At 49.9% G+C, this 23680-nt stretch overlaps 1 protein-coding gene across 3 annotated transcripts; it reads right to left on the reverse strand.

Annotated features, from left to right (window-relative positions):
• Positions 1–1787: 1787 nt before the first annotated feature.
• On the reverse strand, positions 1788–20546 carry LDLRAP1 (low density lipoprotein receptor adaptor protein 1). Of its 3 annotated transcripts, none has more exons than XM_082777557.1 (9): positions 20387–20546; positions 16184–16326; positions 15209–15321; positions 12337–12451; positions 9200–9272; positions 8542–8625; positions 7061–7188; positions 5639–5673; positions 1788–3817 (listed from the first exon to the last, which is right to left on the reverse strand). In XM_082777557.1, exons 1-9 carry the CDS (start codon positions 20469–20471, stop codon positions 3673–3675), a joined length of 921 nt encoding a protein of 306 aa, XP_082633683.1. In that variant the 5' UTR covers positions 20472–20546; the 3' UTR covers positions 1788–3672. The 3 variants fall into 3 exon arrangements, with proteins under 3 accessions (XP_082633683.1, XP_082633682.1, XP_082633684.1); XM_082777556.1 differs by having other exon boundaries at positions 7061–7191; XM_082777558.1 differs by lacking the exon at positions 20387–20546 and adding an exon at positions 17843–19719 and having other exon boundaries at positions 7061–7191.
• Positions 20547–23680: the final 3134 nt, after the last annotated feature.

The raw sequence follows: 23680 nt of genomic DNA on the forward strand, positions 1-23680 counted from the left end.
CGCGGTTGCCTGGCTTGAGCCGGGAGCCTCGCCCCGCCTCTTTCCTGCAGCCGGCCCTCGGTTGGCTGCGAGGAGCGCCCCCCGCGCTGCGATTGGCACAGGGCGGCGGGGGGGGGGGCGGGCGGGAGCCGCTGCCCGCTCCCCCGCTGCGAGGGGCTCTGAGGGGCGGCTCCGTCCGCGCGGCCCCCGCGGCGCTCAGGGGCCGGGCAGGGGGGGCCCAAACGGCCCCGCGCCCTCACAACCCCGCCGCGGCACGCGCGGGAGCACGGCGAGCAGCGGCCCGAGGGGCGGCGGGGCCCTGACGGGGGGCTTACGGCAGGGCTGGGTGGCGGCGCCCCGCAGGACGTCGAGCTGCGCGCACCCGAGGGCCGTCAGCCTGTCAGCCGCAGCCTTCGCCTAGGGAAGAAGCGTTTGGATACTTGAAACCTTCCGAAGGGCTTGTGCCCGAGGTTGAGACCCTGGCTGGAATGCCCGGGCCGCGGCTGCAGGCCGGTTGGTTGCTTTAAACCAGCCCCACGTCGCGGGCGAGTACGCGGGGCCCCCCTCCCGGCTGCTGCCACTCGGTAAACGCCTGCCTCCCCCTCCCACGAGCTGCCAGCGGAGGTGAAGGAAAGGGACGCTGAAAGCTTCTGAACTGTCGCTTAAAAAAAAAAAAAAGGGACGCTGAAAGCTTCTGAACTGTCGCTTAAAAAAAAAAAAAAAAAAAAAAGTCACATCAAAATTAAAAGATCCATTTGTACCTCAGCACCACCATCGGTTATGCACAAAAGCAGACTGTTGGCATCCAGTACACATCATCTGAGACATCTCCTTGCACTGGAATAGGCGATTTAAACAGAAAAATGAACTTTTTTTTTTGATAGTGTTATAAATGACTGAGTCCCAAATTGGGTTACAATCAAAGTTTACAATTCATTAAAGGAATAGCGGTAAGCAAACAGCACTGGGTGCGCCGGGAGTCTCTGCTCCACCAAGACGCGTATTTCACAATAGCCTTATGCTACTGGAAGAGAGGCATCTGCCTCCACCCAGAGCCCAGCTCTGTTATGCCCAAGGAGCATGCCTGTACTCAGGTTAAATCTATTTGTCAGCATTCCCAAATTAATTTCTCCATTTGCTTCCCAGGTGAGTGTTAGCAGTGTGATTAACCAGCAGCTGCAGGAGCCCAACTGCTCTTGAGCTAGTAGCCAGAAAAAGCCGGAATTGCAAGGAGAGGCTGGATATGCAGGGAAGTACAGGGTATTCTCTGCAGAGTTTTATTTAAATGCCAACTATTAAGCTCCCCCCAAGGGAGAAGTACGGTGCACAGTGACTCAAATACTATCATCTAAGATGCTTTTGATTTGTTGATGTTACCAGCACCACACATACCTGTCAATGAGACTAATCGTTGACTTTCATCTTCTGTTATCATCCTTACCTAGAGGCTGATTCAGCTAAGCAGGGGCAGATATACTAAGCAGACTGCAAACAGTCACCTCCTGACCCCATCAGTACATTGCCCACGGCACAGGAGGCAGATGCTGCACGCCCTTCTGCTACAGCCCGTGTGGCCACATCTAGATCCGCTAAGCACGCCCTGGAAGCAGCGCTGCCACATGGTGCCCAAATGCAGCCATCATTTCTCCATATAGATGGCCCCAGAAACAGTCTTCTGATGGACAGAAACTTTCTCTTTTCCCACTGTTTCTGGTTGCTTACTGCTATGCATAAAGGGAAAAAGAAAACTCAAAAGACTTCCACATATTAAAAATGCCACAGTAAAAGTAAGGCCAGCACAGATGCTCCAAAAAATGGCAGAATATTTATTTTTCTCCATACAGATATTGTTTACAGCATTAGGTTTTCTTAAAAACTATATACATACATATATAGTATTGTGTATTTCAGTATATGACTCTCAAATCTCTAGAAAAGGAGAAGTACAACGTACAGAGAAAGCCTCACAGTCCATTAGGTTCATGTCTCTACTGTGTGCCTCTGTAGCATGGATGAACTTTGAGTAATTCCTTCAATCGCAAGAGAGAGATGCTACACATGACATCAAGTAAGTCATGGGCATAGTAGGTTCAAGATGTAAAATTGCTCTAAACACAATTTTGCAGAATAAGCAGGGAACACATTTTACTAAGAGACATGGTAAGTTGGCTTCCCAAGTCCTCAATACCTTATCACAATAACAGAGAAAAAAAAATCAAATCTAAGTCAGAGTCATTCAGCTGTTTCCTAATAAACTGTTAAAGCTGACAAAGAGGTTTTGTTTGTTTGTTTACTAGCAAACAAAGAATTATAACGACCTTTCTGACGAATGAATTAGTGTTTCAAAACCAAGGTCCAAGTTACAAATCTACAAAACAGCTTAGTATACTTAGTATACTTCACAGAAGGCCACGAACATTACAAACTGTCAGTGCAACTATTTAGGATTATTAAACTTAATCTTTTAATTAGCATAAGCTTTATACCTCCATTACTTATTTTCAGTTCCACGAATAGATGAAAAGAGCTTCCTAAGCCTCACAGCAGATGTGACTATAGGGGGAAGAGGACTGGAATACCACTGAAAGGGGCACCTTTTGCTAACTGAACATCCAAGTACTGGTCTTGTCTAATCCAATTCCATCTGAGTCTATTGAGTGGACAACTACCAAATAGTTTTGAGACAGTAAAAAGGCACGCATGGCCAAATCCACTTAGCAGAGCTAAGAACACAAATCTATTGTGCTACTGGATTCAGAAAACCTGCAACTTTCAATACACTTTAGAAAAGCAGATTGGTTACTCCCTGGTGGCTTTGCTTGTAAACCAACAATGCAACTGAGCTTCAGTATTTCGAGTTGTATCAGAAACAGTGTATGTGAGCAGTTTTGAAAGAGACCTGAAATACTGTGATTTTTTTTGTTGTTGTTGTTCATTTGTTTTGGAAGAAGGATAAACAGCTTCTGAAGAGATATCACAGGCACTGCTTAGTTTGCCATTTTGGACCACTGCTTTCAGTTCAAGTTTTAAAGTGCAGAACTTCATAGAATCTTTGGGTAAAAAGCATCAATTCCTTTAAGAAGCTGGCAAAGAAAAAGCCAGAACATGTATGGGTGATTGACAACTGTGAGAGTATCACAGACACTCCCAACAAAAGCAACATCTTTGCTACCTCTTTGATTTTATCATCACTAGCAGCTGCAGCAACTCTCTTCCCCTTAGCCTAGGTAGGTGATGTATTGTTCAAGAAACAGTAGCTTAGTAACAGTCGTGCTTGCAACTGCATTTGCATCTGCAGATCTTTGTCTAGAAATGCGTATACGCAGAGACTTTGGTGTTGCATAGTCTTTTGCAGAGAGGAACAGGCACTGCTGATGGTTCTTCCATGGTATATTGCCACCAAATACTGTAGATGCTCTACACACCTTCCAATAATGTATGTAAACTGCAAAGCTATGAATAAATATGTTCAAGAGCATCTTGCGGTTTAGATAAAAGGTTAAAAAAAAACAAAACCAAAAAAACCTCTCACCATTAGATTTCTAAAGCTTTGGTCTAAGCTGTGCCATAACATGATCTGACTTGGTGATGATCCCTCAGAATAGTCTCTTGTGTACAGCACCTGGAAGAGCATAATTCAGTCCACAGACTTTTACTGGTTATTCTAATGTCAGCTATTAGATAAATTTGACTTCAAAACATGAACACATCATCTTTCTCGCCTGTATTTGAATCTATTTTATCCCAATCTACAGGTGAAAGCATTTCTGCGCTCTGGATATCTTGAGCTGTCAGTCCCGTGTCGAGAACGTGAGGGTTTGTTCTCGACTGAGCAAGTCTAAGAGGGAAGAAAAAACAAAAAAAATAAGAACAGAAATGCATGCAGTTTATAGCCTGGATGCTTGATGCATCTTTAATGCCAAATCCAAACTTCAGTTATGCATTTAAAGTCCTCCAACGGAAAGTAGTAATTCAGTAAGGGGAAAGTTGGCATGTAACGTTTGCAACTCTCTCATTTATAGCTGCTTTTCTGCTTGTTTATCCTTACATTTCCCCTACAGGCATCCAGGGAATTTGCAGTCTGGACATCCCATACGTTCATGGTCTGGCAGAACAGTGTCTTTTTCCTCCTATTAGATATTGCTGGCGGGTGTGTCATTAACTGGGTTCTTATCTCAGCATAAAGGCTCCACTGGCCAAAGGAGCAGCCTCACTGCAAGGCCTGGGTTCTCATGTTGTTGTCACTCTCTGCCTGCTAGTCATTGTGGCAGCTCTAAGCAGCCCTCCTGCCTCCCAGGGCCCTGGCCTAAACATTTAACTCTTTGTGTTAAGACAAAGTCTCAGTTGGTGTTTAGCAGCCCACAGGATCAGTTTAAAGAGTTTTCATCTCCGCAGGTCCTGGACATTTCACAACACTTAACAAGCCCCAGTTTGTTGTTGTGCTATTAAATACCCCTGTGGAAACATAACACTGCAGCATCTGTTCTCCCAGTTCCACAGGTCAATGCAAATATTTCGTGTTCCATATAACAGATGCACGGCATTGAATAAACCTCAGGTAAAACTAACCACGCATGCACTTTTTAATAAAGTAGAAAAATGACCAGCAACGATGTTCTGGCAGGAGGACTTTCAAAAGCATCCACCACAGTGGATGTGCAGTCCAAATACCGTGTTACTCAAATGACAGGGGCCAGGGGCGATGCAACAGCTCGGCATCCAGCAATGTAAAACAAAAGACTGCAATAACATCTGCTTATTTAAGCAGAGCAAGGAACAGAGGTGAGAAAAACAGATGACATTAACATCAAGCAGTCCCTTTATTGAACGTGACTTTGGACAGAGTTGCCATGGAAGTGGAACCTTTAAATCATTTCCAAGACCCAAATGAGACACAAAGGTCCATCTTCTTAGGGCCAAGCACATAGTTTTTTGCACCACAACATCCCTGTCACCCTGCACAGACCTGTCTACGCAAGGACAGACAGGATAACTGACCCAAAAGAAAATGGATTTGTTTACCATTGCTGGATTGCTCAGTGTGAACCTCCAGGGAAGGTTTTAATTTGGACTTGAAAGTTGAAAGTAAGTTAAGCCACATGAACTTATGGCCGCAAACTCTGAATGTGCTCAAGTATGTTAATTCAAAATTAGTTCAAAATTAGTGTATCAGAGTTACTACAAAGCTGCAAGTGGAACTAGACTCGGCAGGGAAAGAGGACGCTGCCCTCAGCAGTTTGCTCTTGGTTTGGGGAAAGATGAGACTGCAATACCGGGATTAGTCCAAGCCTCACAGAACGGAAAGGAAGGATAAAGACCCCCATGCCAGAAGCTGGGACCAGTGTTGCCACAGCTAGCACAGGAGCTGGAGACAGGCAGCTTCAAACCTCCCTGGAAAGCAAGAGCAGACATGCTGGCTGCTTGAGGAATTAAATTTCCTATCACACGCAGCCTCTCTCCGTCTTTAAAAGGTTGTCAAAATACTGGCTTATCAGCCAGTCTCAGAGCCTGTCTTTCAATTAGGAGCTGAGATACCAATGGGGCAGTTGCCTAGGTCAGATCACAACAGCTGATTGGATTAGAAGCACTATGAAAAACACTGGTCCCTTTGGGCTAGTCCCCGGTGGTGTGAGCTCGTAAAGGGAGTTATCAGAATTACCTTGAAAATGCCTCGTCGAGACCATCATCCATTTCCTTTTTTAAAGAGATAAAAAGAGAGAGAAGTAGTTGCTAAGAGAATGCACAGAAGTGTATTTAGAGATCTAACTCCATACTTGAGCATGGCAGATTATATATAGAGAGAGAGACTTCTGAGTGCCTAAAGCAACACTTCTACCAGCAATTGGCCTCCTTAAGCAGGTTTTATCTCACTCTCCATACAAGTCACAGGGTAAGAGATGTAACTCTAGGTTGTCCAGGCTTGCTCAGAGTAGGTCCCAGGGCTCAGTCTGGGGATTCTGTGCACCCCTCACAGCCCAGAGACAGGGGAGAGGGATGGCCTTTTTCCACCATATCCAAACCTGGCTAATTCTGCCCACAGGCTGGACCTGGCCCATCAGCTGGAGTAGATTCCCCTCTGCGGTCAACTGGGTCCTTCTGAAGAAGCCAATGCCCACAAACTCCCTGCTTGAAAATTGCCACCTTGTTCTAAGATGAAAGCTGGTTCCATCTGATGTAATAACGCAAAGTATGAAAACTGCGAGAAGGGAGGGTTCAGAGACTGCTGGTAAACCTCCAGAATTTTATATGACTTGGAATTGATCTTCAGGTTTAACCTGAAGTGCCTCAGACCTGGCAGACACAAGAAACAGGCTTCAAACAAAGGCCTTTATCATTCAATTCTCCCAAATTATAACAGGCAGCATGTTTCCAGAGAGGAAACATGGCGGGAACAAGGTCAGAGGTTGGGGGTTCAAAGATCAGCCCCAGCCCTACTGGTGAGGGAGCACTTGGTTGTGCAAGAAGCTCCCCTATGGATGCACACCCAGAAACATCATCTGGGTTATTTTTCTATTGCCAGTCTGTGAAACAGTTAAGCCAGATAACTGGGTATTTTAGAGAAGCCATACATGCTCAGACAAGCAAGACAAAGCCACAAATGAGAACAAGGGAAAACTAAAAGTAATAACAAATGTGAACATAACCTGGTTTTAGTGAACAGTAGACAAAGGCCATGAACAATGATTTTTTTCCCCTGAATAGAGCAGTTAGGTGGTCTCTCAATTAAGTGACAAACCACAGAGAAATGCTGTTACAGAATAAATAATACTAAATTATCTAACAGCAGCATTTTTCAGAGCAGCTTGAAATTGCTTTAATTTATTTACTGATCCTAAAAAGGACATTAGGTACTCAATTTCTAGGTAGGACACCAAAACCCAGCTCGCTTGGGCATGTCTGAAACCCTGAATGGCTCAGCTGCCTGAGAGCTCCCAGGGGGGTTTCACACACACAGAATCACACACACCAAATGCAAGTTTTGTCCAAGAGCAAGCTCTGAAAGGGGACCCAGAGCACACAAAATGGAGGCAGCATCAATCCCTGTCAGCTTGGCAGATGCTACGGTGCCCTGGGCACTTACCCACATCATGTTGTTATTTACAGAGGAGCTGGGCCCAAACATGCTGTTATCTAAATGTGCAGAGTTTGCACTGCCACTCAGGGTCAGTTTGGCAGGATCTTCTAAATCCAGCAAGTTCGCTGTGACTGCTGCTGTGAGCAAAGAAGAGAGGGAACAAGGCAGGGGAGGAAAAAAAAAAAACAAAAAACAAAAAACACAAAAACACAGATGACACAAAACCAACCTGTTTTGCAGCAATTTCTTTCCCTTCAGGGGAATGTTAGGGGACAGCATTGAATTCCTTCACCATGGCCACAGCTCTTAATATGGAGAAGCTACATTCACAATGGCTGAGGCTGTGGTTTCTACCCAATTAATTCTAGATACTCACATCAGGCACCTGAGATCCCCTCATCAGGGAGGCAGGGAAGGATCAGACAGATTGTCCCTCCATCAGCCATCGAAGGAGGCTCCTGGGTACATGCTTACATTCAGAAGGACTCAGGATCAGTCCTGGGCAAAGCTGAAACATCCCACCCCAGGGCTTCATAGCCCATCGGATGGGAACAGCAACCACAGAGCGGGAACAGACTGGGTGATATCCTCAGCTCAGACCATGACATCAGTTCAACATCTCACAAGGATGCATCTTTATTTTATAGGAATGAGGGAAAATCCTGCACTGGACAAGGAATAGTTTATAGCTTGGGGGCTGCCAGTACACCACAGGGAAGCCTTAAATCCTCCCCACCACACTGTGATATGTGCAGATGCAGAAATGCTCCAACTGCAAATCATCAGCCTGTGGCCAGGCAGACAACAGGGTCTATTTCTACACCAGTTGCAGCCTTGGATCTCATTTGTTCTATTCTGCCACCACTTGTGACAGATTCATCCAGTCCTGGGCCTTCACATGAGAGAATGAGATATGCCAGTCTGGAAGTAAGCCCAGTTTAATGCTATTTTCCTCTGTGCCAAATCCTCTTATCTCTGTGGCCAGCATGGAAGGGAGATTAGCCTTCTGTCCCATATCTTCCTGGCTATACATCCAGTGTTTCAGAGGACCCATGGCCAGACAATGAATTACGAGGGCTTTTACCATTTAAGTGTTTTATTTTCACACAGCCAACAGGACAGCAAGTCTTTTGGGTCCAACACAAACTCAAAATCAAACTTGCGATGTGGAGATCCATGCTAAGCTCTTAAGGGCATTACAGCCCATTTGTCTTGGATGGAGGTAAACAGATTTGGGGAGACAGCAGCTGTGTACAAGGGGGTGCAAGAGATATTTAACGGGAAGATGGAAGGATCCTGAACTCCTCAACTACACTCCAGGCACTCTACCAAGGCCAACATCTCAAAAAAAAAAAAAAAAAAAAAAAAAAGTGTCTGCTCCTCGCTGATCATCAAAGCCCTCCCAGGAAAACACCCACAAATGTTAGGCAGCAGCCTGATGCCCCCATCCCCAAGGTTGAGACAAATTTCTGCTGCTGGTGACTTACGTGTGTCAGGGCAAGCATGGGCATCCAAGTTTGGGCTGCTCAACCCTTCTCCTTCCAAGACGGACCTTTCCCGCTTCTCCTTCTCTGAAAAAGAAGGAGATCCTATCACTGCTGGCAAAGCATTACCCCATAAAGCCTTTTGCAAGGAGGGCCAGCAGGGACAGTTACAACAGGTCACCAGGTCTCCTCTGCCCAAAGCAGCCCAAGCTCTGGGTGTGTTTTTATAATCTTCTGAAAGGTAAAAGCAAAATATTGACAGTGGCAGGGCTCCTGAGATACCACAGATAAATACTTGGTCCTCCAAACCTACTTGCAAGAAAGGAGTGAAGCCAAAATTCTGCCTGATTGACAAGGCTGTCTAGTGAAACCTGGAAGATAACTTAAATCATGCCACAGGTTGGACCAACCTTAACAGCAGCCTGGAAATTTTGAGGGCAAGAGGAAAAGAAAAAGCACTTGAAAGCCAGAAAAACACAGAGTCATCCCTTGAACTTTTGGGTCCAACTCAAATCCAAAATCAAACTCGAATGTGGGGATCCACACTAAGAGCATAAGGACATTACAGCCAATTTGGCAAAAGTAAATAGATTTGGAGGGACTGCAGCTGTGTGGAAGAGTAGAAGTACATGTAATGAATGGAGAAAGTAATAAAACTCACCTTCCTTGGAGGCTTGCCAGAACTCAAACGCTATTTTGAACGCCTGAGCTACAGTGAGGGTGACTGCCTGGGCCTGGAAAGACAGTGGTTAGGCAGCACATTAATAGACAGGTCCTCACAGACTGAAATCATTCGGAGGCTCTGCCTTGCAGATTCACGTTAACATGGATCCATCCAGTCCTCCGCTCCATGTACTCCTGCACTGCCTGGCTATGGAGAGGTAACCAAATATTGATGGAAACAGGGACTTGCTCCATGTAGAACACAGAGCATATTGCAGACATCTTAAGCTGCAACAGGAGGATGGAGGAGGCAGAGGAAGAGACATCAGCAGCATTATGCTGCCAAGGAGAGAGAAGAGCCACTCCCAACCACAGGGTGCACAGCTCTTCACACACCCCACACCTAAACACAATCTCAACAAGTGCAACTGCTGCACAGCCCCAGGCTTGTCCCCATGGCTCCCCTAAGGCTGTAGCTCCCTGCTCAGGGGCTGTGCTGTGCAGTATCTGCCACAGAGCATCATGCCCAGAATGACCAACCCTGCAAAGGGACTCAGCACCTGGTCAGAGCCCAAGCAGCCTGGACCACACCACTGTCACTGTTGTCACACAACAGCCAGGGAGAGAAGTACAGGGCTGTGTTTTGCTGCCCTCTCCAGCACCCAGCGAGACCACGTGCATGAGGATACTCTGAGAACAGCAGACAACAGGGCAAAATGTGGCAAGTTCCCAGCTCTCCTGGACAAGGAGTAATCTGGGAGGTGCGATGTGGGAGACCCACAGAGCCTTCCCCTTCTTCCCCCCAAGCTAGGCTGGGTCCCAGGGGTTTAAACCAATACTTTGGGTTTGTTTTGCAACAGCCTCGAGCTGGACATACACACAGACAAGGCTGCAGCAGGACACCTTCATTTCAGTCCCTTCATTCCTCCCCCAGCCAAGAGTTTGAGTAGTATTAAAAAAAAAAAAAAAAACACACCTTAAATAACACAAGTTGCTTAAGATGTATAAATAGCAACATAAATGCTAGTTTCATTAGGAGAAGGCAGAGCTCACTGGCAGTTTAGAGTGCAAGGAGATAACAAGTAATACACCAAGGCTGGCACACTGTAGGAGCCCCAAAGTTTGTTTTATGAAGTTACAAGCTAAACAAACCCAGATCCTGGAGCACATAACCTACAGCCCTTTGCAGTTTGGAGGACAGAGACATAGGGGAAAGTGCTGAAGGAGAACACACTTCTCCCAAAAGCCATGCAATCCTGCATGGGAAGAAGAGAGAAGACTGCAACAAAGCAATTAAGCCTTGCAAGGCACGAGAGCTCATTTGAATGTCAGAGCTATTTACATCTTTGATGGAAGTAGAAACATTTTATGGTTAAAAACTTAAATATGGTAATTAAGTACAAAAACCCCTTCACAGCTGTTTACAATTTTAAGCTTGATTCAGATTTGACAGCTTAAAGACACAGCCACTGTTGAGAATTACTCATGAACTAAAAATATAGATGAATGACATGCCTGTTGACTGGTAGCTATGCATACATTCAGGGATGCTGCCCTGGGACAGAGGCAGTGCCTGGTCTGGGAGCAGGGCACCACCTTACCAGCATGACATTCATGCATTATATAGACAAAGAGAAATATTTCTAGTTTTTGCCACAAAAGGCCTTGAAGAACTTCATTTGGAGGGAGATGTACTGTGCTGATGTATAGTGAGATAATTCATTTACCAATGGAGAGATTTAAATTTTAATTTGCAGAGCAAGGCTTATCTTCACCATGCAAGGATGGGAATGCACACCACAGGAGACACAACTTGTAGCTTCCATTACTCTCTCCCAAGAGGGGATAAAAAAAAAGAAAAAAAAAAAAAGAACTGGGAGAAGTGAAGAATATTATCAGACCTGCAGTCACTGTGCTCCAGGCATGAGCAGCAGTGCCAGCCTGCTGGAGATAGGGATGCTCATGAGGACCCAGAAATCACCATACTGGGATGCACCAAAGGGAACAGCTCCTGCAGCCTCCTGGGCTATTGCTTCCTGGCTTGGAAAGGAGGGAAGCAGATCCAAGACATCCAGCTCTCTGCTCAGATCCCCAACAGACACAGCAGGTCCCTCCAGAGGAAGGATTTCTGGGGGCAGAAGGATCTGACCTGTCCTTCTCTCCTACACCCCTTCCTGCCATTTGCTGTCAGACTCACATGATGCTCTACTTAAGAGCCCCAAGGACTTTCACACGTTATCATATGGAGCCACTGCCCAGTGATCCACTTCTCTCCCCTTCCAGCTTGTAAAATGTTGTATTCCTGCCCATCCTGACCATTTGGGAGCCCTCCCTCCATGAGATGCCCTGAATCAGCAGGAAAAATTCCACAAGAAGGTTCAAAGCAAAAACCAGAGACTGGTTTACATATGCAGGTCTCTGCTTCAAGCCCTAATTTCTGGCACAGTGGGGTCTCATACACTGCACGTCCTGACACCTCCTTCTGAGAGGACACAGCTCTGTCTGCAAAGATGTCAGCAAAAATTGAACAGGGAGCTTCAGTGGAGAAAAAGACAACAGAATAGTAAGCCCAGGATCACTGGCTAAAGGCCTCCCCCTGGCACCTTGCTATCATCATCCTCCCTGGAGACATCCTCACTTCTCCAAGCCTCTCAAGCCCATGACGTATCAAGGCTCCTGCAGTCCTGGGAAGCAGCTGCTGAGCAGGAAAAGGAGTCCCAGCTCCCAGGACTGCAGCAAGGCAGGAGGATTTCAGGTGCTCATCCAGGGCCAGGTGTTCTCACCCCAGTCTCAGACCTTGGGGGCAGAAAGGCTTTTCGTTTCCTGTCCATGTGAGACAACTGGCTGAATCCAGCCCATAGTCACACCTCCTCCTCATGAATGTTCCATGGCAGCGGTGGGGTCCCTCTAGAGAGTGATCGCCTGCCACTGGGCAGCAATTAACTGCCTGCAGACAGGTTATAGCACCACATCAGGACCATGGAGCGCCTGCACAGGTACTGTCCCACGGCCTTTAGATGGGAAAGGACTCCCCTTGCTATAGCTCAGGGCAAAAACTGTTATTGCAGCACTCGTGCAGCCCCTCTCTGCTTCCTCCTCCTAACACCACATCCCCATTTCTTCCTCTGGACTAACCATTTTCCGTTTGGTACAGAGGAAGGCATGGCACTCCAGGTTCTCATTGAGCTGGTTCTGGGCAATGTAGGCAAATACTTTATCGTGGATCTTGTCTGCCGTGCAGTAGGATATCCTGAAAGACAGAACGAAACGTCTTGTCTGGGGCACTGCACGCACAGACCAACCAACCCCTCATCAAACCTGCCAGCAAACTCCTGCACCGTGTCTTCAAGCATCAGGGCCACGCAGTAAAGGCAGAGAGAGTGCAGGAGCACTACCCAGCTTCAGTACAAAGCCCAACACAGAGGACTTAATGCTGCTGGTTTGAGCGCAAGAGAAACTCAGAGCAGCTGCTGGCCCCTCCGTAGCCAGCCACAGCACAGCTCAGCACGAACCATGTGCATCACACAGAGGCAGGAGAGAAGAGAAAACATTTCACCTTGTGGGAGAAGGACAGGTTCTAGAAGGCAAGTAAGCACTGCAGCGTGGCAGTCTGGGAACACATCTAATGCCCTGCCTCAGAGAGAGTCTGGAAGATCTTCCTTGGAGTATAAGGTTACGAGAGGAGACAGAAAGACTTGTTTCCTCAACTTATGAATTAATCTTGAGGTTTCCCTGTGTTTTCTCAAACCAGGGAAGGAAAATGATGCAGGAGCACCAAAGAAAAGCTGTCAAAGGCTGAAGTTTGGGCTCTGAGATCTGCAGCAGCAGATGCAAGGATGCTCTGAGAGCCCTGACATGAGAACACAGGATGCAGAGAAGGAAGCTCAGCCTCCCTTGAGGGAGCATCCCTGGAACAGCTGCATCTCTTCCAGTCTCCAGGCAAGGGTTACGCTGGAATACAAGGCTCTGGAAGAGCAACAGGCTCTCCCCTCAGGGACCTTCTGGGCCAGAAGCTGCAGGACCAAGCATCTCATCTAAAGGCAGCACTAGCTGGAGCTGCCCTGGACATTTAGTGCTAGGCAGTAGGCACAAGCAGCGACTCTCCCATGGGTATACAGCAGATCAAACAGGTGGTACAGAACAAGAAAGCTCAAGGAAAAAGTGGGACACTTCGGTGGAAGTTTTCCTGTTGCCCTGCATTGCCCATTCTGCTCATGCTCTTGCTGCCCCAGAGGCTTTGTGGGGAAGGGACTGGAAAGTCCCAGATCCTGGGAGATGCTGAAACTTAAAAAGCAGCATTCAAAATGTGTTTACACTGCATTAGGTTCTCACTGCATGTGAGGATGCTTCTGCTCAACAGCCTGTGTTTAGTCTTACAGAGCTGAGCTGTGCTCTGGATTAAAAAGGCATTTGGAAGTCTAGTCCTTTCTCCCATTTGTCCCCATAGCAGCATTTCTGGTCTTTTAATAACCACGACAAAGCTGCAAAAGGTCACCTACGCAAACATGCGGCTGTCTTCCCACAACCTCCAGTGTTCACATTGAAATACGATGGGCTTTATTTGCAGGGAAAGGGCAATTCACACCCGCCTCTGAAGTGAGGAGGTTTTATAACTGCGAGGCCTCTCGCAGCAGCACACCAGTGACAACAGCCATGTTTTAGTCGCAGCCACCCTGTCCTGCTGCCTGACTGAGCACCCGACCTGGGGCAAGAGCTCAGAGGTGGCATCTCCCTGGTAGGCAAAAAAGCCAAACAGAAGACAGTAGAGTTGTTAGAGGAACTCCCTGGAAACAGCAATGGTGGAGCGTACTTGGAGAGTGAGGAGATAATCCCCACTTGCTTTCCCAGCTTTCACCCCTTATCACCAGCATCTCTGGGGAGCAGCATCAGTCCCCACATAACAGCCTATTTAAGCTGAACCAAGGGGATGCTTGTATACAAGCACTGATGGGGAGGGACAGCTTTACTGCTGGCCATGAAAGTGTCTGGGCAGGATTTAAGGTAGCATCTAAACACCCAAGGCGCGTGGCTCTGCTCACATAAGATTTTACACCAGCATAGCAATACCAATTTCGGTGTGATCACACTCATGGCCGCTTCACCCAGCTCTGCTCTTTAAGCAGTGGTTTTTATCTCCAAGGGAGGTGGCTGCAGGCGACTGCTTATTTTAAACTGGAGAAAAGCAAGTAAGTTAGTAGTCCTGCTGGAGAGAGTGCCCCAACCTAGCGCTCCCCATCCCATGCATAGCAAAGGGATGTAACGTGGCAGGTGAAGGACAGAAAGTGGAGTGTATGAAGGGTGAAAGGAGAAGGAACAGAAGAGATGGAAAGGGACAGATCTGAGCTTAGCTGTGCTCCTCCTGGCCTGCATCTGCCTCAAACCAGATACTCTTTGAAAATACACTTAAAAAAATCCAGGAGTGGATATGGGATAATCCAGCCTCACCATCCCCTCCCACACTGGTATTAGGTCTCAACAGCTGCCTAAGCCCTGCTCTTTGTCAGAGTGATGTAAACACATCAGAAGCAAAGAGCGTGGGGCGCAGCAGCCAGTAAGGGCGGGGGACAGCCCCAGCTCCAGCACTCACATCCCTCTCTGTTCAGCAATGCTCTGACCACCCTCCACATCCACCTCCTGCCTTTACCCGCTTCAGCATTTCTTCAGCAAAGCTTCACATGGCCACGGGGCGCTTGGCTGCAGATCAGCAGTGCACTCACACGAGATGTCAAGGCTCATTATGTCTTCCCTTACCGCACCACTGGACACACTTATTGCATGACATGTATGCTTCCCTTAAGTATAGGGATCACACTCCTTCTCCCACCGCTGCTTTGCTTTAAGACACGATGGTCAGAGATGTCAGTTAAGGCCTGGGTGGACATCAGAGCTGGCCACCCAGGAGGGGGGACTCAGATGCCACCACAGAACGATTGTCTCATCACACTGGGCACAGGCAGGTGAGGAGGGCTCAGGGCACACATATGCTGCAGTGTGTCCCATAACGCACCTGTATATGGAGATGTTCTCGATCAGCTCGTTAGTTCCGCTGTCATTTAACACGATCCCTCTGGGTGAGACCTTCAGAGTAACTTTCTGCAGTTTCTTTCCACTTGCTTTTGCCTTTGGAAGGAAAAGAGGGAGGGGAAAGTTGCAGGCTTTCAGCACAGACACATCTAAGGCTATATGAGCACAGCAGATCAGTCACTCTAGATATGCAATAGACTACCTAATAGACATCCTAATAGCAGTAATTAGTATTAGAGACTGAATTTACTACCAGGTGTAGTAAGGCACTTGTTAAACCATTACGTTCCCTTAAGGAGTGATTTACCCTGGCATTAGTGAGACAACGATGGGCACCCCACACCCCATACAGCACAGAGGTACAAGTCTAGGAGTCTAGCACTAGAACTGTCACCATAACCATCAGCACAAAGTCCTGGCTGGTCTGGCCAAAATATGCAAAGCTGTAAATGCATGATGGCACCCCAGGGAGTTTTCATTTTAGGACCAGTTCCAGAGCAGTGGGGTGCACCAGTGCAAATTCAGGAAGCCATGAGAGCACAAGCCCTTAAGGGAGCTGTGCTGGGAGCAGGATGAGGGATCCCAAGCAGCCAGCTCCGAGTTGCACTGACAAATCCTGCTCAAGCAGCAAGACATCCCCTGTGCCAAGGTCAGACTGTGGCTTAAAAAGTAACAAGACTTAAGGTGCCACTTCCTTTTACTTACTAGTTTTGAGCTTTCATGCTTGAGGTTACATTCAGCTCACTGCACAGCTTCTCTCCAAAAAGTTACACAGCTAGCTAGTCGCAGACCTCACCTCTGTGAGGGCTGAACCTGCAACCCTGATGGCCACCACAGCCTGCAGAAAGAGAGCTTTGCCTCCATACCCTCAGCTTTTAAAATCATCACTGGTGCCAGAAGGTGACACGGGTCTGCTCTGCGAATGCTCCAGGGCTCGCATCCCAGCACAGATACTCACAGTCGCAACAATCCTTTTGACAGCAGCTGCAGAGAGCTCCTCACCCTTCGGCTGCTCCACCAGCGTCATGCCCAGGTACTTGAGGCTGAAAAGCACCCCCTCCAGCAGCGTCTCTCGGGTATCAGTCCAGTTCTCTGGAAGCTCTAGGGGGGCAACAGAGAGGCTCTTGGAATCCCAAATGCACAAGGGAAGTTTGCCGGTAGGGCACAGCATTTCACCAGCTGGGGTCCCGTGTTGACATGGGTTGAGTGCATGCTACATGTGCTGAGCAACCAGACAGCCCTGCCACGATAGATTTCACAAGGTGCTGGTGGAAGGTGGTGGAGCAGAAAGCTGGCTGTCAGGGGAGGTGACAGCATGCTTCAGTTGCACACAACAGCAGCTGACAGGTGTTCACACAGTGGACATCACCCTCAGTCCCCACAGCTTTCCAAGGCAGCAAGAGCAACCCCCTCATTTTTTTTTCCCCAGGAAGACAAGCCTTCACCAGCCCCAGCACGTGTCAGTGACCCTTTAAGATCCATCAGCTCTTCAGTTTAACAGAGGGCACCCATGCTCACACCAAAACCAAAGGACTCCTGAGCATCAGGCCCAGCCAGGTATGGAGGGGAGGACTCAGTGCCCACCCTGTGCACCACAATATCCTTACCCTATGCTAACCAGCACCTAAAGAAAGAGGGTCCTAAAAAGGGAGATAAATTTGGAATCACACTGAAAGTCAGGCAGGCTGGAAGATACAGACGTGCATGTCCAAGTGTGACTATTCCTCCTTTTCCCGGAAAGGCATGGGAAACAGCAGTAGATTTGTAAGACTGAAATTGCACCACAGGATTTAACCTCTGACTTCCAGTTCCCGACACAGAGCTTGCAACCCAGGATCTGCAGCTTTCATATTTAAGGAATCTTGCTTTGAGCAGGAGGCAACTATACCAAGGTGCACATGATGCGCTGGCTGTGGGCTGCAGCATACAAACCAAAGCCCTCCTGTAATCATGGAATATCCTGACTTGGAAGGGACCAAAAAGATCACCAAGTCCAGCTCATGGCAGTGCAGCACCAGAGGCTGGGACATGTCGTGGTGCTCAGGTAGCACCCTATGGCCAAGAACATGCCTTGGCAGTGCCTTTCCTCCAGAAAGACGTGGTTTGTGTGTTCCTACAGTGCACACGAGAGGGGTCAGGGCAGAAGGGCAGAGAGTCTTATGCCAAGCACAGGCAGCCTGTGTGCCTCTGCGGTGCGTGCATGCAGGGGGAGCCAGCCTCTTACATGCCAGAACAGACAGGCTCGGGTCGCTGCAGCAGGTGAGGGGGAAGAGGCCAGGCTCTTACCTCTGCAGGTAATGCTGCAGCCGAGGTGCCCTACAGCCCTGGGAGCAACGTGGCTCCTGGAGAGCAGTTTATGCCGGCTGCAGACAAAACATGCCCCTGAAGGCTTTGTTGCCTTGTATTCAGCCCAAGCTTTGGCTGCCTCCAAGCAACAGGGCCAAACTCAGCAACTTTCTGCAAATCCACAGCCACTTTGGAGAGCAGGGGCAGGGCTGCAGCAAGGGGGGACATGCCTCTTGAGTAACCCAAGGCATGCAGCCCTGTGGCAAGGCAAGATAGCAGATAAGCCACAAACCCGGCACCACTCCCAACATGGGTGTCAAGAAGAACCCACCTGAAACCTACCAGCAGGTCCCAAGGGGCTGCCTGCAGGGGGAAAAGAAAACCACCAGGCAAGAGCTTCTGAGCCCAAGCCCCAGCTTGGCTGAGGAGTGTGCTGCAGGGAGGGAGCCGTGCAGCTGTGCAGCCAGAGCAGGTCCTGCTGAGCAGGAGAGGGTCCTGGCTGCAGGCTGAGCCAGGCACCTGGCAAGAGGAGCTGCTCCACTCCGGGAGCCAATATGAGAAGAGGAAAACAGCTTTTCTTCACTTGGCCAGCACGAGTCTCAGAGCAGTGCTTGCTGGTGAGCACACACACAAAATCCACCCAGAGCTCCGAGGACACGTGGGATGCTGTATTCACCTTGTACCCTGTCTGGAAACAGATGATGCCAGCAAAGAGCCTGCTTTCTTCAAAAGCCAAGGGTGTTGCTGCTACCCTCCCACCCTCAGCACCCAAAGCTGGGTGACCATGTCAGGAGAGAGATTTGCACACAACAGCCAGGCAGCCGCCTGCTCCCGCTCCTTCAGCTGGTCATGGTGCATACCCCATGTTCCCACCACACACTGCCCTTGAATCCTTCCAAGGCAGCGCAGATAAGAGAAGCGAGCACCACCACCCCTTGACCTCACCTCCCTGACTTCTGCTCCGTGGCATTGCAACACAGCTTCTCCTTGCTCCCTGCATGGAGGCGGAGGGGCAGATTGGGCAAATCTAGCCCAGCACACCCCCTGCCTTCCACGGCCCCTCTGCAGGAAATTTCAGCTGGTGCACTGTTCCATCCTCTCTGCTCTGAACAGAGCATCGCCCCAGCAAGAATTTCAGCCATTTCCGGCATGTTTTTTGTCCCAGGCGTGCTCTGTGCCTTGGCTGCTGACAAAAGTTCTCAGTAGATGAAGACAAAACCTTCCCTACCCTTTCTTCTGTTACTGCCTTGGCTCCACAAGCAGGCAGGACTGCTCTCCTGGCATCAGCCACCCATGCCTCAGCTTCAGATACCATGCACAAGCCATGCCCGAGAGATTCAGGATGGCCACCCAGGCTCCTTGGCGTTTTGCAACAGCAGCCATCACATCCATCTTCTGGACAGGGCTCCGGGTGCACGGCCTCCCCCCTGACACAAGCTCCACCACCAGGTGGGAGCTCAGCACGCTGCACTCCTAGCAGGGACTCACTGAGGACAGGGACCCCGTGTGTGCTCGGGGGCGATGCCTCAGCGTCACCGGCTGCAGGAAGGCCCCGGGCACCTGCTCCTCACGCTGAGCTGAGACAGAAGCACAGGTGGTTTTGGTGCAGACACTGAAGGGCTTTTTGAAAGAAAGAAGCTGACGAGGGCACCAAGGAGTGAGCATCAACAATCTCCAAGCCGGGATTTTTTCCCTCCTTTGATTCCTGCTACTGGGCAGAGCTTTGCTCCCAGGTAAAAGCCCAGGAGAGCCTCTGCTCCATTTGGCCCCTTTGCTGCCAGCACCCCTGCTCTGGCACTGCTTGCAGCGAGCGGTTACAGCCTGGGGAAGAACCTCCAAGTGTGCCACATGAGGTGAGAGGCACGGAAACCACACGGCCGAACAGACAACAAGCTGTCAGCTTGAAGCACGTAAACAGGCAGCGAGCGTGGCAGGGACATGCAGACTCTCCTCCACGTGCCCTGCTCAGCACCATTTCCCACCACCTTCTCCACCTTTCACTTAACACAAGCACAACGCGCCCAGGCTTTGCCCTTCCCGAAGCAAGCCCCCGAGGCTGGCCTGGCGCAGGCGATGCGGCCCCGCAGGCGGGAGGCGCCTGCCCGGGACAGGCTGGTCCGCAAGGTCATTTCTCTGCAGGCTCAGGGAGGTCTGTAGCCCGAAATGAAGGGCTGCCACACTTTGCAGTTAGCAAGGAGTGTCTCTGCCCCACGGGAGCGCTCTGGGGAGCAGCTCAACAAGTCCCAGCACAGCACCAGGCGTTTGCAACCACGGGGCTGCCGGCCTCTCACCCCCCCCCCCCCCCCCAAAGCACCATCGAGCTGCGGTTTCACCTCCCGCAGCTCCCGGGCCCTTCATTCTCACAAAAAGGAGCAAGAACCCGGGATCAATCCCGCCAGGAGGTCAGCAAAACGGAGAAGCTGGAGCGCGCCCGGGGACAGCAGGGCTCCGGGCACGGCCGGCCCCTTCCCACCGCTCCCGCGGCCCCTCGCCAACTCCGCCGGCCGCGCACGCCAAGGGGCGGCCCGGGGCTCGTCTCCGGCGGCCGCTGCAGGGACACGGCCGGCAGGAGCCGAGCGCCCGCCCCGGGCCGGGCCCACGCCGCGGCCGGAGCCCCCGCAGCTCGCGCTCCCTCCCCGCCGGGGGTCCCGCGATCTGGGACACGAGGACCGGGGCCACCGCGCCCCCCGCCCCGCAGCCCCGAGCCGCCCGCCGGGAGGGGAGAGAGGAGAGGGGAGAGAGGGGAGGGGAGAGAGGGGAGGGGAGGGGGCAGCGCCCGCAGCCAGGGCGCGGGGCGGAAGCGGGGCACGCGGGGGGGGGAAACACGGGAAGGAAGAAGCGGGGCGCGGAGCGGCCGGGTTCGCGCGGCTCTCACTCTTGTGGCGGCCGCCGGCCCAGGCCGGCTTGGCGACGCTGGGGCTCCGCAGCAGGGCGCGCCCCGCCGAGCGCAGCGCATCCATGGCCGCTGCCGCCCCGCGGCCTCCGCAACTTGGCGGCGGCGCCGCCCCGGCACGGCCCGCGCTGACCGCGTCCGGGGGCGGGGCCGGCCGCTAAGCCCCGCCCCCCCCCCGCCGCCCCTCCCATCCCCCCGCGCGCGCGTGCCCGCGTCCCCCCCACGCGCACACCCCAGCGGGGGGGGGGCGGGGGGCCGGAGCCCGGCCTCGGCGAGCGCTTCCCTGCGCTGGGCTCGGCCCCAGCAGCCGGGGTTACGGGGCTGGGGGGGGGGCGCACACCCCGTGCTCGGGACGCGCCGCACGGCTGAGCTCAGGCGGCACCTCGGCGATCGGCTCCCTGATAACCAGACCGCAGGGTCTGGCTCGGGTTCTTGGTGCGAAGAGAAGAGCGTGGGGCACACGGCGGTGCCGCCGGCCCCTGCGGAGCTCTCCCAGCACTGGTGTCACTCGCCCGTCGCTCTGCCGGCAGCGCTGGCTCTGGTGGGAGCAGCAGCAGGTTATTTCTTCAGGTGCCACCGCAGCCAGAGAGTGAAAGCCCACAACGGCGTGACAGCAGCCTGGGAGAGAGGAGTCATCGAGTCAAGGTCTCAAATGTGGCCATGATGTTGAAGCCAGCCTCCCTGAAAGTCGTAATTTGAGTTTAAAAGATCCTTGCGAGGGTGAAAAATTACCAGCGTCATCTCTCCGCGAGGAAGGCAGGGCCTCGGGCTCTCAGCCTCACAGCTTTGTACCTTTCAGCCTCCTGTCGTGCCAGGAAGCCCAGGCCATCCCACCATCAAGAGCAGCCCGCAGGCAGGTGTGCTGTACAGGCCAGGGAAGCAAAGTCAAATCTCTCCATTCATGTCTAAGGGCTGAGGATGGCACAACAGCTTTTTGTTTGTTTGTTTTTTGAAACGTTGCTTTCTTGCTAGCTGTGAGCACAGCCTGTCTAACCTTCCCAGCCCTGCCATGCTCTGCCCACGTGCTCTGCCCAGTCATTACAGAAGGTTTTTTTCCTTGGGGTTATTTAAACTTTTTAAACCTTTTAAATTATTCACCCTTATCAAAACTAAAATAATTCTTTTTGAGACGACTCTTTAAACTGCCATACTTAAAAAACAAACAAACAAACAACCACACGCAACACCGAAATATCCAGGATTTTACAGTCTCCCGTTCTTTATAGCTGAAACTTTTCCTCAGTTTGACTCAAATAATGAAGTGTGCTTGCAGGTGTATTCTGGGCTGCTGGGATTTTGGCTACTCCTGCTTCACTCCCCCAAAGGCTGTATCTGGTCTCTTTAATGTCATGCTTGGAATTAAGCATTGGGGTTTGGCACCCTGATGATGTGGCCACATGCCTTAGGGAGGTGAATACACCCAGCAAGGCAGCATGCTCTGTGGTACGGAAGCTCGAGACGGAAGTCAGGGCTGGGAGCATGTGCTCAGTCCCTGACAGAGTGCAACTTCAGGCTTGGCAGAGTGCAAGGGATGTCACAATATCGCTAATGGCTTATTTATTTCAAAAGAGTTGAATAACATGAGCTGAAAAATAGCAATGAATTATTTCAGTGACTTTTTTTTACATACTCCCCTGCAAAAACACACCAACGTGTATAACTCTCCAAGATGGCATTGGGTCCAGCATCCGTCCCTTTCAGAGGCAAATCTTCCTCTAGAGAATAGCCCCATTGCTCAGGTGGGGATTTTTTAGGAAAGAGAGAGCAAAATCCATTTCTTGATTTTTATGTATTTCCTTCGAAAAAGCTTTCAACCTATTCTCATCCCCTAAAGCAAGCCCCTAGGAGATTCTCCATTCCCCCCTCATCTCACATCCTTTGCTGCTGTGAGCAACCTTTTTTCTGTCACATTAGAGCAGGTGTGGATTAGGAAATTCATAGCACAGATGCAAAGGGGGTTTATTTGAACTCTGTGAAAAGCCACAATGACCTGATGTAATCTCAGCATTAGGCTCAATTTAACGCATTCTTAATTATAACATTTTTTCAGGCTTTCCTTAAGAAAATTCTGTGTTCTCATTTGTCTCTACCCAGCAGTACTGTCTGTGTCATCCCTCCTGTCACATTACTGCATTTAAGATGCTATTTCCAGCTGCTTCTACCCAGCCAGATTCAATACGTCCAGTGCTGTCTCATTAGAGACAGATTTTATTATTGCTAGTGTTGCTTTGTGTTCAGATTGTACCAGAACATTACATTCAAGGTGTAGACAGGAACAAAGCCATCAAGATTATGCAGATGTAAAACAACATATGGACAGTGCTTTGCTGCTCTGGTTGTGCAGATTTTGAAGCTAATAATAATTCTAAACATCTCTTTTCATCTTATTTAATCTTTATAATCTCCTTACCCTCCAGTCCAGATTTTCTTTGCGTGCTGAGATTGCTCCTTGTAGCTGTACGTCTCCGCTAGATCTGTACACACTGCGCATTGCCTTTGGGGAGGTGTACCCAGCTGTCCAGACGCAGACTTTATTAGGGATTTCTGTCCCAACAAAATGTCCTTGGTCCTTCCCATGAAGAGGGGGCAGGCAGGGCTGTGACTGTTTGGAAAATGCTGGTAAATAAAAAATAAAATAATAATAATTTTTAAAAAGCATTTAATGGTGAGTGCATGCAGAGACCAGAGACAATTTTATTTCCAGTTTTACTCTGGATGTGCTTTGTAGCTTTTGGAATGGTTAGTCCTTACAAGAATTGCTGTTTTACGTGCAACTTTGAGGGTTATGTTATCAGATTAAAAGTCTTCACTTCTATGAAAAAATTAGGTCTCTAGATTTTTGTGGTAAAAATTACAAAAATTGGAAGTTCAGAAAGCCAGAGAGCAAGCACAATAATCTGACTTTTTTTTTTCCTTTTCCCTTTATTTATTTTTCATATTCAGACTCAGGGGAGGAGCTGACTAGGGGGTTTTGAGCTTTTAATAGCAATGCTGGAATCTGATCACGTGGCTGCTAAGCTTGGCTCTCCAAAGGCAGAGTGCTCAGATCTCAGCTGATCACAAAGGGAACAACAGGCACTGACCTCTCTAAAAAGCCACCAAATCCTCTTCTGGAAAAGAGCCTTGGCTTTTTCTGGCCTCTTATCCTTTTTATTTATCTTTTTTTTTTTTTTTTCTTTCAAATTGCAAAGCAAAATCCTTTTCCTATTTGGAAGCATTTTGAGATCCCTGCGTGAGAGGTGTGGCGCTCAGCAGGGATCGTCAGCCCCCTTCTCT

Source organism: Aythya marila (genome assembly GCF_965140915.1).
Source record: "Aythya marila genome assembly, chromosome: 22".
NCBI classification, from domain to species: Eukaryota; Metazoa; Chordata; class Aves; order Anseriformes; family Anatidae; genus Aythya; species Aythya marila.

Bases quoted from the DNA above. Each gene is read 5' to 3' on its own strand.
- LDLRAP1 (XM_082777556.1), bottom strand. From the start codon at position 20,471: ATGGATGCGCTGCGCTCGGCGGGGCGCGCCCTGCTGCGGAGCCCCAGC. The intron at 15,322-16,183 runs GTGAGTATCTGT...TTCCTTCCAAAG, and splicing joins TCAAAAGGATTGTTGCGACT to GCAAAAGCAAGTGGAAAGAA. The intron at 12,452-15,208 runs GTGCGTTATGGG...TCTGTCTTTCAG, and splicing joins GAGAACATCTCCATATACAG to GATATCCTACTGCACGGCAG.